Genomic DNA, 14,014 nt, shown 5'->3' on the forward strand with positions numbered 1-14,014 from the left:
TTGGTTAGTTAACTGGGAGGTCCCGTGTTTGATTCATTTGTTGGCCGTGTCACTGGTGCAGGAAGGAGGTCCTGGCAAGGGACAGTGTATAGTTGTTTGGATGGGAGGAAAAACCAAGGTCCTGTGTACACATTGGTGTGCACATAAAATATCCATGACAGTAGGAATTCGATGTAAAAGTAGACTGTAGTGCCGCTGTCCGGACAAAATTTCCCTCATAGCACAAAGTATGACATATGCCCGACTTCATTAGCCCTGTCGGAGTAGAGTACTATGACATTAAACCCCATTTCATTTCATTTGATTTTGACTATCATTTGCCATAGTGGTGTTGTCTATTTTCAAGCCTGTTGGGAAACAAATCAGACCAGTTGCAGGCGACCGTTTCCATACGGAAAATTAATCTACCTGGATTAGGGGAGTAATGTTCGGGTCTGTATTACCTACCCTGAACCCTTGTAGAATCTGACTAGGCTTGTTGGAAATTCCCTGACCTGAAAAGGGACTCTCCCAATTATTATTATTATTATTACAGCATATTTATAGTGCACCCTTTCATATAACATGTTCAGGGGCACTTTACAAAGTGACAATGTAAATCACACATAAACAACAAGATTATGGGCATGTTAACGATTGTATACAGAGTCAGTTAAAAGCCTGATTAAATAAATGTGTTTTAAGTTGTTTTTTAAAAGAATACAGAGATGTACAACATCTTAAACTAAATGGTAGATTATTCCATAAAACATGTGCTTGATAACTAAAAGAGCGCTGACTATAGGAGACTAGTTGAACAGTTTTGGGCTTTAAAAGTAGTTTATCTGATGTACGTAATGTTCGGCCAGGTGTATAAAGTTCTAAAAGATCTGAGAGGTAAACAGGAGCTAAATTATTTAAACATTTAAAAGTAAGTAATAAAATCTTAAAATCAATTCGATATTTAACAGGTAACCAGTGTAAATTATATAAAACAGGAGTTATTATGATGTGATTATTATTATCAATCAATCTGTTATAGATGTCTGACATTGGTACGCATACCATGGATTTCTTAGTGATAAGAGTTGCTTGGATTTGGCATTCCGCGATAAACTCCTTGGTATTTGAATTTATCTTGTAAGAGCGAAAGGGTTAACATAGAAAACAGGAGAGGCTTTTTGCCTATTAAGATTTGAGACAGGATAAAACTTTGGAAACAATCTACAAGGTTAGAATAGTTCGATAAAGCTGTTATTTTCTATGGGCCCAGAGTTAGTTACAATCTTTCTATTGATGTAAAACTAAAGCTATTATGCATTCAAGGTAACATTTTAATGTGTTAAGTAATTCATGTCCAACATGATGATTTACTATGGACAATCATAAGAGACATAAATTATTGTTGTCCAAATATTGCATAAAAAGTGGTCCATGCCCAGTATTGACAGAACTTACATACAGAAGTCAGAGATTTTTGGGGTTAAGCTATAGAGACAGTCTATGCATAGCTGTCCCTGCTGTTCTGTGTATGTCAGTGATCTTACCAGAATTTCTCATTTCATTATCCTCACAGGGTCCTCTAGTTTCAGCAAACCATACAATTTGGAGAAAAGTAAATGGTTAGGTAGGGAGACTATTGGCATTGCTACATTTCAAACAAAAGCATTGTATAATGGTGTGATAATATGCTATCGCTAATATAATTAATGCTTCTTAAATTAACCACTTTAAGGTCAACTTCCTAGTAAGTCGTTAACCTGTCACCACTTTTCAAGCCGTCATTGACGTTAATCCCATCTATTGTTTTTGTTGATTTATTATATTGTTTAATCTTTTATGCATTGTTCATCTATCGACATGTCAGTTTTAATTACATTTACTTTTATCTTTTTATCTGATTTTCCTTATATATACTGATGTCCAAAAGAAAGTATACACACTAAAAGTATGACTAAGTATTGTTTAGATTAAAAACATTTGATAAAGCATTACTGAGTTTGTCTCTTGCGTCCAAACTCAACATTTCTAAACAAAATAAAAATGTGAAACAAATTGGCATTCTACCCAAATACCGTATACCATGGAAAAACGACTTTGGTTAATGCAGCACAAAATGCACAGTGTATACTTTCTTTTGGACATTAGTATATTACAAAATTTGTACATTGAAGGCAGTCACTAGTTAGGATCCCTTACTTAGTGCAGTAACTGGTCTGTCAGTACTGTATGACGATATATATATATTTATGTTCCGGTATATTAAAGAATTGAAGAATCATTCGAAGTCTGTTATATCCGAAGAGAGAAGTTACACTTCTAAAACAGCATCGAACTCGCAATTAACTGAGAATAGCGATGTGGCAGTACAGTGAGGAAACGTCATGAAACTACCTTACTATTACACATAGGTTACTCAATTATTGCACATTCATCGCAGCACCTCATACCAGGTCACCCAATTATATATCGCCCATACAGCTTGGCACTAAGAACACTCAACTATAGTGTGGCACTTCAGATCTTCAGCCCTACCTATCCTCAGTATCACCATTTAACATTACCTGGCCACAAAACTATCCCCCCATACAGCACAAGACCACACAACAATCCTCCATACAGCACAAGACCACACCACAATCCCCCATACATCACATCAGGTAAGATCACTATATATTCACCCCATAAAGTAAATGAAATGAAATGGGGTTTAACGTCCTACTGTTCTTTTCCTATGCTGGGCTAATGAAGACGGGCATACGCCATACAGTGTGCTATGAGGGAAATTTTACCCAGGCAGCAGCACTATCGCCTACTCTTATATTGAATTCTAACTGCCAAGGGGTCTTTTATGTGCATTCCAATGTATACACGGGACCTTGTTTATTCGTCTCAACCGAGGGACTAGACAGCTGTCCTTGTCAGGCCCCCCGTCCTGCATCACTGACAAGGGGGAACCACCACCCCATAAAGACAACCAAGACATCATAAATATATTTAATTTCTTCATTTTTATTTATTTAGCAATACTTGAAGCAAATATTACTGTTAACAACTTGTAATAATGCAGATATCATAATAAACATATATACACAGATTTACTTATTAATCATTATTCACATTGCTTTTTCTTTTACTTATATCTCATACACTCACTTATCACATAGATGGGAAAAATCAGCCTTTTTTATATTCATAATAGTCTCTGTTATATTAAGATACCTCAATAAGAACACAATCTTTGACTCACATATTATTATACATATATATAATATATATATAAACAAACAAGAAACAATTAATATCTTAACTGAAGCTTTAGATAGAAATAACTTGATTCCTCATATTAATAAAAACACATCATTAAAATCATACTGTACGGCTAGATAACAATTTTACATTCGTCCTGCCACATTCATGTGTGTTCAACATGAGTTAGCATTCATCACGTCATATTCGTGTGTCTTCTACATTTTCCCCCTTGTCAAATTTACACATTTTAAGTATCCAAAAGAAAACAGTTTGAAAACAAGAAATTCTTAAATAAAATGCCTATATGAAATCAAAGCCCAAAAGATAAGCACACTTTAAATAGTTCCTTAAAAATATGGAAATTAGAAATGGGCTTTTGCACACTCACAACAGAATATCACTTAGGCTATGGCAATTGCAAACCATTCAAATAATCAATTTATATAATTAAGTATGAAAAAAAAAAAATAGTTAAGAAAATTTTGTTACATCTTTTTTTTTTAAAATGTATATTCATAAGGTTAATGAATAAGTAAATTATGCAAATCATTATACGTGTACATTATTTATGAAGTTTATTATACGAATATAGGGCAATGCAATGTGTGCCATATGTACATAATCTTATATCCACTCATTAAAATAATTCATCTTTTATTAATAAAGACAAAGTCTTTAATACTTTCACTGTCACTGGTTTGTTATAGATTATATACAAGAATTTATAATTACATAATTATATACATTATATAAACATTACAATGACTAAATAATAATAATACTTATCCTACATACATAGCACTTCATTTAGGGAACAACCCATAGACACTCTTTTTATTTATTTAATATTATATATACTAACTTTAATTGACAAAAAATAAATATTACATCTTCATCAATTAATTAATTAATTAATTAACCTAAAAGAGGTGATACTTGGCACATTTGGTAAAAAGTTGGGAGAAATATAGTGATCAAATAAATTTAACCTATTTTCTTAGAAAGAGAATATTAGCAGGTTGTTGGTTAAAACTTTGCCAAAAATTGCAGGCCTCCTGTCTGCTGTTCTCCTGGGTTGTGTTTATTTTTAGCTGTGTGATCAGTTGAGTGGGCGGAAGGTGGGAAGAGTCTTAAAACTTCACAACCACAGTATACATATATAATATATCCTGTACATAGGTAATTTATCTATACATTAACATAGATATGAATGTTTAATGTTTAAAATAAATATAGATACATATTATATGAGAATTATACCATTTGTTTTAAATGCTGATCAATTTTAAACTAAATAATTTATAAATTTCAAATAACCTTAAAGGCAACATTATCTTTTAGATCTTGATCTTAAAGATATATCAGGGTTATTACATTTCCTGATTCAGAGTGCAAATGTATTAAAACCATATATTGTTTGGTTATAAATTTGTACCTTAGATCAAGAGCTAAACAGTTTAATAACAAGCTTTTATCACTTATATATATGATCCAGAATAAAACTTCTTAAATGGTGGATATCAATCTCTCTCCTTTGTCATTTCTATTCATAAATCCTATGTTTTAGCTATTAATAACAAATTCTAAAAGATAAGGTATCTTTAAGTAGATTTAACTGGTTACACTAAACCCGGTAATTTGAAAAAAAAAGAAAATATTTTGAAGAGCCAACATTATTTCATAAATACATGTAATATATAATGGACCGAATACTAATTTAATTATATTTAAAAATTCTGAGTGCCTTCTTGCCTTTTTAATTCTTCTTAGCCATTTTAATTCCCATTTTCTAAAAATGTGATTTTTTTTTTATGGTACACATGAACCAACAAATTCTAAAATTCCATGAACAGTGAAAGGTAATTTCTATTTATTGTTAAAAACAGTATTAGGCTAAAAGATATTCTTGAAAATTAAATTTAAAAATCATCAAAAATGTATACTAATATTTCATGCATATTTGATGATCTTAATGCCAAATGTCACAGGACAATTTAGCTGCAAATATCAGCCAATAAACACATTTATTGACAAATCCTTAATTATTATGGACTAGTAGATGGTATATTCACAGATGAGGTTTAATACTATCATGTATCTTATCATCAACATGGCCTAGAAATTGCAAGTTTGGAACAGTCCATCAAATAAACAAAATTGTGACTTATTTGAATGATCAAAACAACATTGACAGTCATTGATCAAAATCAAGTCACATGACTAGATATAAATTCCATCACATTATGTTGTTTTTGTTTCGATTGGAGAGTTAGTTTTGTGGGTGTGGTGCTAAGGCAACCACACCCTCTCTCTCCACTTCTGTTCCTGGCATCCCCTTGGTTCCATTAATACAAGCCTGTATGGCATATATGGCTAATACTAAATAGATGAATGGATTTATCCAGACCATATATGGGTGAAACTGACATTATGAGTGACACTTTCAACACTAAATGGGTGGAGCCATAATGATTATGTTTTTAACATATGGTTTAACAAGCACCATGTCATTTATGAAGATGATGAAGGCGGTAATGCTTTTTGTTGCTGAAGCTTTGCAAGTGTTTCAGGTGTGGCAGCAGCACGTAGAATACTATTTTCATACTCTAGCTGACTTATTTTCTCTACAAGTTCTTTAATTTGTTCCTTTAAAACCTCTACTTCCTCTCGAACTGCAAACATCAAATGACTTTTAACCAAATCCTGAAAAACACAAATAGATAACTACATTAATACTCTATATCTACTCATACTTGTTCTTCACTTACAAGAGGGGAGTGTGTACAGGGGCGAAGACTGGGATTTTTTTGATGAAAAGTGAATGTGGCTTAAATTAGTGTCATAGCCGTGTTTATTTGCAACACGAGTCATATGCATTAACCTAGACCAACTACATGCATATTACTAGAGGTTACGGAACAAAATAAATGAAAAATTATTTGGTCATTTCTAGAAAACCTGTAAACGAGTAACTTAATTCCTTGGTAGTGAATGGTCAGAGAACTTTTCCTATGCTCGCATGTCTGACATCAACCAATCATAAGCCAGAAATTAATTTACCCCTTACAGGTGTTCTAGACATGGCCAAACTATTTTTTTTATTGCTGAAATAGTTGTAGAATTATTGTGAAGCTGTCTGTAATCTATCACCATAAACAATTTTTTTAAAAACAACTTTCATCACTTTTGGAGGGAAAAAAGTTTGTGAATATTTTACACAAGATGATAATTACAGCAACCTGTAAGAACAACTACACGAATAAAATGAACAACTTTAAATGTATTTTTAATCTCGGGAGTAAATAAATCAAATTTTATTATGGTTCTAATCTACATTACATTAGTAGACATTCTGAAATCTGGCAAAGTTTCAGTTTTGATTTCATCAAGTAAACATAGATTATTTCTCTCAGGGGGACAAAATCAACATGTTGTACGACTACCATGAAAATACACGATCACCACAAATCTCTTGAGAAAAGTGAAATAAAACCTTTTTTTCTTATCGCCATTGTCAGAAAGTTGAATTAAATATTAATATTTTTGTACTTGGCTTTTAAAATAAGATTAACTAAAGATAAATTTGAGTGCAATCATTTAAATAATTTAAGTAATCATTGTATGGCCTGAAGAAACACATATAATGCGATTCTCACAACACAGGAAGCAAACTATATTCTGGAAGCTATGGTCATGTGATATGGGCATTATCTGCTCATTAATCATTGCCGCACATGAAAGCAATTATGGGCAATTTGCATTGGTCTACACCTACAAGGTTCTCTGGCAGAGAAAGGTAACTGGTTCATACAACCTTAGTTTTGTTTTTACTTCCTACTTCTATTAAGCAAGCCTGGAAATAAGGTTACCTGTCACAGATCAACATTGTCCAATCACAAATTCAGGTTTTGTCAGTCCCTCTGGTGCCAGTCATTTTGCCTTTATTTATGAAAACATTAGGTACAAGTTGATTAGTTCCTGATATCAGGTACAACTAAAATCATTATTCCCAGACTGGCTATTATGGATTTAAACTATCTATATGATACAAACAATCTCAGATCAGAGAAATAATATTTTGTGACATTACAAGTTGTAATGAAGTGATAGTTTTCTAGAGAAGAAAGTCTGTTTTTGTGTTTTGCCTACCTCTAGGTCGACATGGGAATCACAGTTTTGTCTACCTCTAGGTCGACATGGGAATTATATCCACGGCAAAACAACTTAATCAGAAACACCATTTTACCACAGGAAGTGTAATTAACTGATAATGTTCATAGCCATTGATTCAAGACCATGACTACTAAAATATCATTATTGAAAACAATAGATTCTGAAATTCCAATTAAATTAATTACCCTACTTATTTATTGTTTCTCTTTTTTAATTAAGGTAACTCAGTCAATTGATTCAATTAAAGTTGAACTATTGGCTTAATTATGAGAAAAGTTCATAATAATTTAATGTTTAAACATATAATTAATGACAATGTTAATAGAATTTATTTAATACTTGTGAAATAAAACATTCTAATATTGGAGTTGTATAGGATTGCATATCCCATTCTAAAGCTTTTTTTTTTTAAATCAAATCCAAAGTCTCAGAGAGAATTCTAGTTTTAACTAGAAAATTCACTTGTTTTGATCACAGTCACAAGTCTTACAGTTTGAATTTGAAATGGAAAAAAAGTCAGGAAATTTCTAGCTGGATCTGACAGAGAGAATCGTGCCTCTGGGCATTTATGAATGTGACTGACAGATTTCATAACATGTCAGCAATTGACATCATCTCTCCCTGTTGGCTGTCGATTATTCTATGGTTGTAGAGTCCATGCCAAACAGAAGTCTTCTATACAAACTGTCAACTAATCGCTACAATAACTTGAGTAGGTTTCTATTAATAACTTGATGAACTCATATAATAACCTACAGATCAATATTATATCTCAGTGTACAGGCTATATAAGGAAATGTATGCATATGAGCTGAAGACTGAGGGTGCCAAGAATGTCACAGACTTGTGGAACTCAGACAAATCTTTTTCCACAAATATGAACAATTTGAATTTCACTGACTTTAAAGAATTAAAAGATGGTCAGCCATTGCTAAATATTCTCCGAAACAAAAAGTTCAGTGGGTAGTACCTAAAGAAACTATAAAACCTGTCTGATTTTAGTCCAAATAATTGTGTTATTTCGATTACTTACATGTATAATACATGTTTTGAATTATTAAGTCAATGTCAGCTGGTTTACAAATTACAATTGTGGCTAACTGTGTGGACTGTGGAACACAAAATCGGTTATATGTCCAGACTAGATGTAAAATATTTGAACAAAGACAGATTGTGATCCCACAAAACATATCAAAATATAAAATCCTATAAAATTGAATCAAAAAGGTCTAGCCATTAAACTATAAATAATAGAAACTCCTTTAAGATACTTCCATGGGTCTTTATAAATGTTATTAATTTCTACCTCACCCAACAAGTATTATATTTCAAAATTCCGAACTTGCTCTCTTACTCACCATTTTCATTAAAATGTTTCTCAGAGTTCCTAGAATTGAAACATGCCAACTAGCTCTCCATAAAATAACAATATCAACCAGGATACTGACATAAAACCTAAACAATGCAGCGACATTCACGAGTCTTACCAACACACACCCACATTTAACGATGACCAGTTTACTCTCTACATGTGTATTGATATCCCTCCGCCTTAGCTACCAGTCAATTAACACTGCATTGATTAGTCTATGTTTTTGGGGTAGAACTGAAGAATTGACAAAAGCTAATCAACAAGATATTCTGACCAATCAATGAAGGATTTGTAAATCTAATTCATGGCGATACTGGGTTGTGTCAATGACATATTTTCAATACTAATGTAAACAAAATGCTGTCTGCCCTATTCTGATAGATTTTCTATTTGGCTGAGAAATATCATTACAACAGAATATGATTTCTAAAATCAAATAAAATTCTTCTTTTACAATATAATTTATATGTATAACTCATTCATTATTTTCTCTAATAGAAAGTGGAATAATTAATCAACACACTATAAATGGTAATAATTTACCAGATATTTAATTACAAAATTCTGTTTTGTTATTATTTATTACAACATTCTACATTTGTAGACAAAATATGTTCTAATGATAACAGTTTCAATTTATATTATTGTTTTATTTGAAATATAATTTCAACACTAAGCAATCTTTTGATCAATATATTATGTGATATTACATATAATATGACCCATTCCAGTGGCTAGACACACTTCCTTGTCAGTCATGCAGACCCCACCTCTGACAAGTAAAGAGCAAACTTGAAATATCCTCTATCAGTTTTCTAAATATAACACATATTATATTATATTATATTATCGTTTCTCAATGGCAATTTATTTCATATAAAAAGTAATGAAAGTTGAAATTACGAAATTTGATCTTAATCTAATTTTCTATTAATCTCATCATCTCTTTAAATAAATGCAATGGGAGAAAATTTATGAACTTGATTCAGAAATTAAATCTCAAGAAGTTGTTTACCGCAGTATATAAGCTGTTTTTATGTATTCACACCTGTCAGTACTCCAGGTAAAATACAGCAATAATTAGAATGTTAGAAATTCTACCAAGAAGTAAATACTGAGAAAGGGGTTTAACAAAACTGGTTCTCGGCCATTTTAAGAGTAACATATCATTTACTGTATGTGCAGTGTGATAAAGTAGAATTTTGGTAGGGCAGTGCCTTTTTCATTTACTTTTATATTCAATCTTTAAATGGTCCTTGACTACATGCCAATGGGTTAATGGGATGATTTTGGTTTATTATTTTATCCAAGCAGTACACATACTCTTTTTATTTAAATCTAGTAGGATGAAGTGAGAACTTGGGCTAAGAAAACAGGTAGGTTCTATACAGTCCACGCCAAGATTCAAACAAATAACTTATTGACTACCAAATGCTTGTTTGTTACCATACCAAGCTGAAAACAGTTGGGCAATATTTATGAGTCATTTTCTATTATAAAACTTAATAGTCTGCTAAGTCTTTGATCTTGATTCTATTCATAACAGTACTTGAATTCATACCTTATGAGTACGAGGAGGTCGGGCCAACTTTACCTGTAAACAAACCTAATATGGTAATATGTACTATAGCCACTGGTATTGTTGTATGTAAATGAATGTAAAGGATTGGTTGAGATAAAAAGACGCCAAATTGACATATTTTATTACAGGTGTATGACATACTGTCATCGATATATCATATGTAAATCTCCTTTCTGGGTGTGATTTCAGGATGTTAATAAATTAATATTTTATCTACCTAGCGTGAAATATTCTCCTTAGACAAGGATGACATTTTCCTATGAATAATTTAATCAAAATGGTGCTTAAAGGTAAAAATGTCAATCAAGTTTCTAAAATCAGTACTACTGGACACTTACTGAGGTCCCCAAATCACTAATATTGTCTATCTAGACGACTAATATAATATTTGAAAATAAGTCGATAACTTTGGCCAGACGAGTACATAATATTTATAACCATCATATAATTTTCTAGATAACCTCAAAATGACATAAGAAAATCTATAACTGTCCGTGAATCAATTGACACCCAAAAAATGACTGTTTATTAATTCTAATCTTAGAATAACTAGGTCCAAATTTCTAGTAACATATCTACATGTAATTCGTGAATAATTTGCAGGTATTATGGAGGGGTGGGGGGTTGAGGGTGAGTGCACGCCCAGTGTATTAGTCAATTTTGCTTAACAAAATCAAATTGTTAATTATTTGCTGTCAGCAATTTTGTTTTATAATTATTATTAAATTTAAGGAGTCATAACTGATTAAATCTTTTCAAGATTAATTTATAATAATTTAAAATCATAAACTACAAAGACCCTGGTCTAATTTCTTGTAAACATTATATCCAGAACAAGCTAAATTTAGTCTCATAAATTTTTAAGATCATGTCTTTTATAGACTGCAAGTAATCTACATAATTTGATACAGACGTCATTGTGACGTCAATCCAGCATTATCAATATCATTTTCTCCTTTCAATTTCAAATAACGCCATCCAAATATAAATCACAAGCAAAGAAAAACATCAGAATCAATGCTGCTGCTATTAAAATTTATTATCAATGAGGCAATAACACACAGGATATTTTACTTTGCGACAATATAAGTATTAAAACAATGGATTTGTTTGAAGATAAGTCACATCATCTCCATTGTTTTAGTTGATATAGGTCTGTATATATAAGGTTTATCTATTGTTTATTGTGTCTATATATAGACCATGGAAACAATACATGGTATTATTATCATTATGATTCAATACCAACAGTACATGTATAAGTGGATGGATGGAAAACCCAACACCTACATCATAATGATGTAATAAGGAAACATTTTCCTCAATTTCAATGGTCTAAATATAGAGATGTTCGTCGGGGTCAAATGACAAATGTTCAGATGATCTTTCAAGTTCATACCGGTGCTATTAGTATGTCAGTTAAATTATATCAGGCATACTGAACCCATAAATAATGCAAGCCTTTCTTCTCTCAAAGACAATTAACATTTAATGTCATTCTTACACTGAGAGATTAACATCCAAATGACACAAACTGGATCATTAATTGGGGACTAATACTATAGTAATATGTGATTTATTGTCATTTCAATAATTTGTTAGCAAGCATGTTAGTGGGGAAAAAACTAAAATACTCAGACAAAATCTGACAGGCGAGCTCACATAAACCCATGTGACAGCATAAAACAGTCATGTTAGAAAATCAGCCATCCACCCCACCACACACATTCTTTGTAACACACCCATTATTTGGGGGGTTTGTGAAAATTACTTGTCGTTTTTATTCCTAAAATCTGTTTCTATTTGGTGATAGATCGCAGAATTCAGATTTATACATTGTTCAAATCCTAAGTCTACTACACATCTACATGTATTTTTGTAAAACTAAAAGATAAGTTGCCAGGCAACAAAACATATGCCCACGGCAGCTAAATTGTCCGGGCAGTCAACAAGGGTTGTCGCATATTTTTACTTTCTTTCGGTAATGAAAAGATTTATAATACACTAAAATCTGATTAAGAGTAACAACTCATTAGGTAACTATCAGAAAATCATTAGAATTTGTTTGGTTTTATAAAGTTCTGCCCCATCTAACGTTTAGTATACGGAACATTTATTATCATGGATTTAGCTGTTCAAGTTATCAAAATTCATTGAAAATAAATATACTTGTTCATCTCAAGACCTTAAACTCTGTGTATCAATCTGAAGTCAATCGGATGATAACTTTAGCCTCTAGAGCATCCACAAGATATTTTGAAATAATCAAGGGCCATAACTCTGGCAGTAATTATCGGAAATCCCTGAAAATCAATAGGCTTCTTCGTCTCATGACCTCAAACACTGTGTATAAATTTAAAGTCAATCAGATATTAACTTTAGCCTCTAGAGCGTCCACAAGCAATTGTGGACGCCAGACCGACGACAATATACAACCACATTTCAATGTGGGCGTATAAATATAAATCAAATTTCTTTATGTGTGATGTGAATAAATGAGATACATTAAATGGGTTTTTGTGTTTGACATATGTCTAATTTACTTTGTGCAAGTGAAGTGTGTGTGTACACACGGTTGGAATAATTAATTCAATTTAAAACTCAGTCCAACAACCCAGGTTAAATACATGTATATAATGTATTTTTAGAAACTTAAGTTTTTTTGCTTAATCCATGCTTAACCTAAATAAAACAATTCTGCGGCAATTTTTTAAAGCTATTGCGTGTGACTAAATCAGGCAAACACAATTTTATTTGCATTGTGTAACTATAATTGTATGCGATCTTTTATAAAGAGTAGGGTGGAGTTATTAATGATTAATCACAATAGGGCAATCAGTAATCATAATACATACCATAGCTTGTTCTATTTTGTTGTCAATGGCTACTGCACTTGTCCCACTGAAAAATATAAACAAGAAACATAAGTTATGTTATTATAGATGCCATAAAAAAAACTATATGACAAATATGGTCAATAACTTATAGTAGGAGGATCGTCATTGGACAGCTGTTTAAATAAATCATTAAATGAATTATTCCTGCAAAAAAAAGTTTGAGACTAATAATCATGTTTATGTAGCTGGAATAATATAGCTGACCTACATGACCAATCAATCTTGAATTTTATTGAAACATCAATGAAATATCATTATTTCTTTTCATCTTTAGGCTTCTGATTTACGTAAGATCTAACATCTATCCGGAAAGGCTACCGTTCAGACTGATGACTGTGTTATGTACCAGACTTAGTGAGTTTTTTTTAAATAGTTCAGACTAACTTGGTCATTTTGACTAAAATATGGTACAAGCAAATCTATACCACGGCTATTTGCCTGTGTGCAGGGCTCTGGGACAGTGGGAGAACCGGGGAAATTTCTTGAGGTAAGATAGGCGACATTACTCTTTTTGTCGTGTAAAAGTGAGAGATTGAAGCATTGGCTAGATCACTCTGCCACCCACCTATGGTATCTCAACGCCAAGAAAATAACGAAGATATTTACGTTAGCAATAATAACAACACATATATTCTGAAGCAATCTGCTATTTACATGTATAAAAACAGATTGATTAAAAAATATTGTTTACACGTCAGTTCTATAACCATAATAAAAACCTGATTTTTCTAGACTTAGTAAGAAATATAACCACAAACT

At 31.8% G+C, this 14,014-nt stretch overlaps 1 protein-coding gene across 5 annotated transcripts in view; it reads right to left on the minus strand.

Annotated features, from left to right (window-relative positions):
• Positions 1 to 2,971: 2,971 nt before the first annotated feature.
• LOC126826459 (TSC22 domain family protein 1) overlaps positions 2,972 to 14,014 on the minus strand; it is a 67,888-nt gene continuing 56,845 nt past the window's right edge. For all 5 annotated transcript variants that reach the window (XM_050555580.1, XM_056099549.1, XM_056099546.1 and 2 more), the window contains exons 2-3: positions 13,214 to 13,259; positions 2,972 to 5,934 (exon numbers count right to left, since the gene is read on the minus strand). In XM_050555580.1, the coding sequence (XP_050411537.1) occupies positions 5,743 to 5,934; positions 13,214 to 13,259 (238 nt within the window). In that variant the 3' untranslated portion in view covers positions 2,972 to 5,742. The remainder of the gene's footprint in view (positions 5,935 to 13,213; positions 13,260 to 14,014) is intronic.

The sequence above is a fragment of the Patella vulgata genome, chromosome 1, assembly GCF_932274485.2.
Source record: "Patella vulgata chromosome 1, xgPatVulg1.2, whole genome shotgun sequence".
Lineage (NCBI taxonomy): Eukaryota > Metazoa > Mollusca > Gastropoda > Patellidae > Patella > Patella vulgata.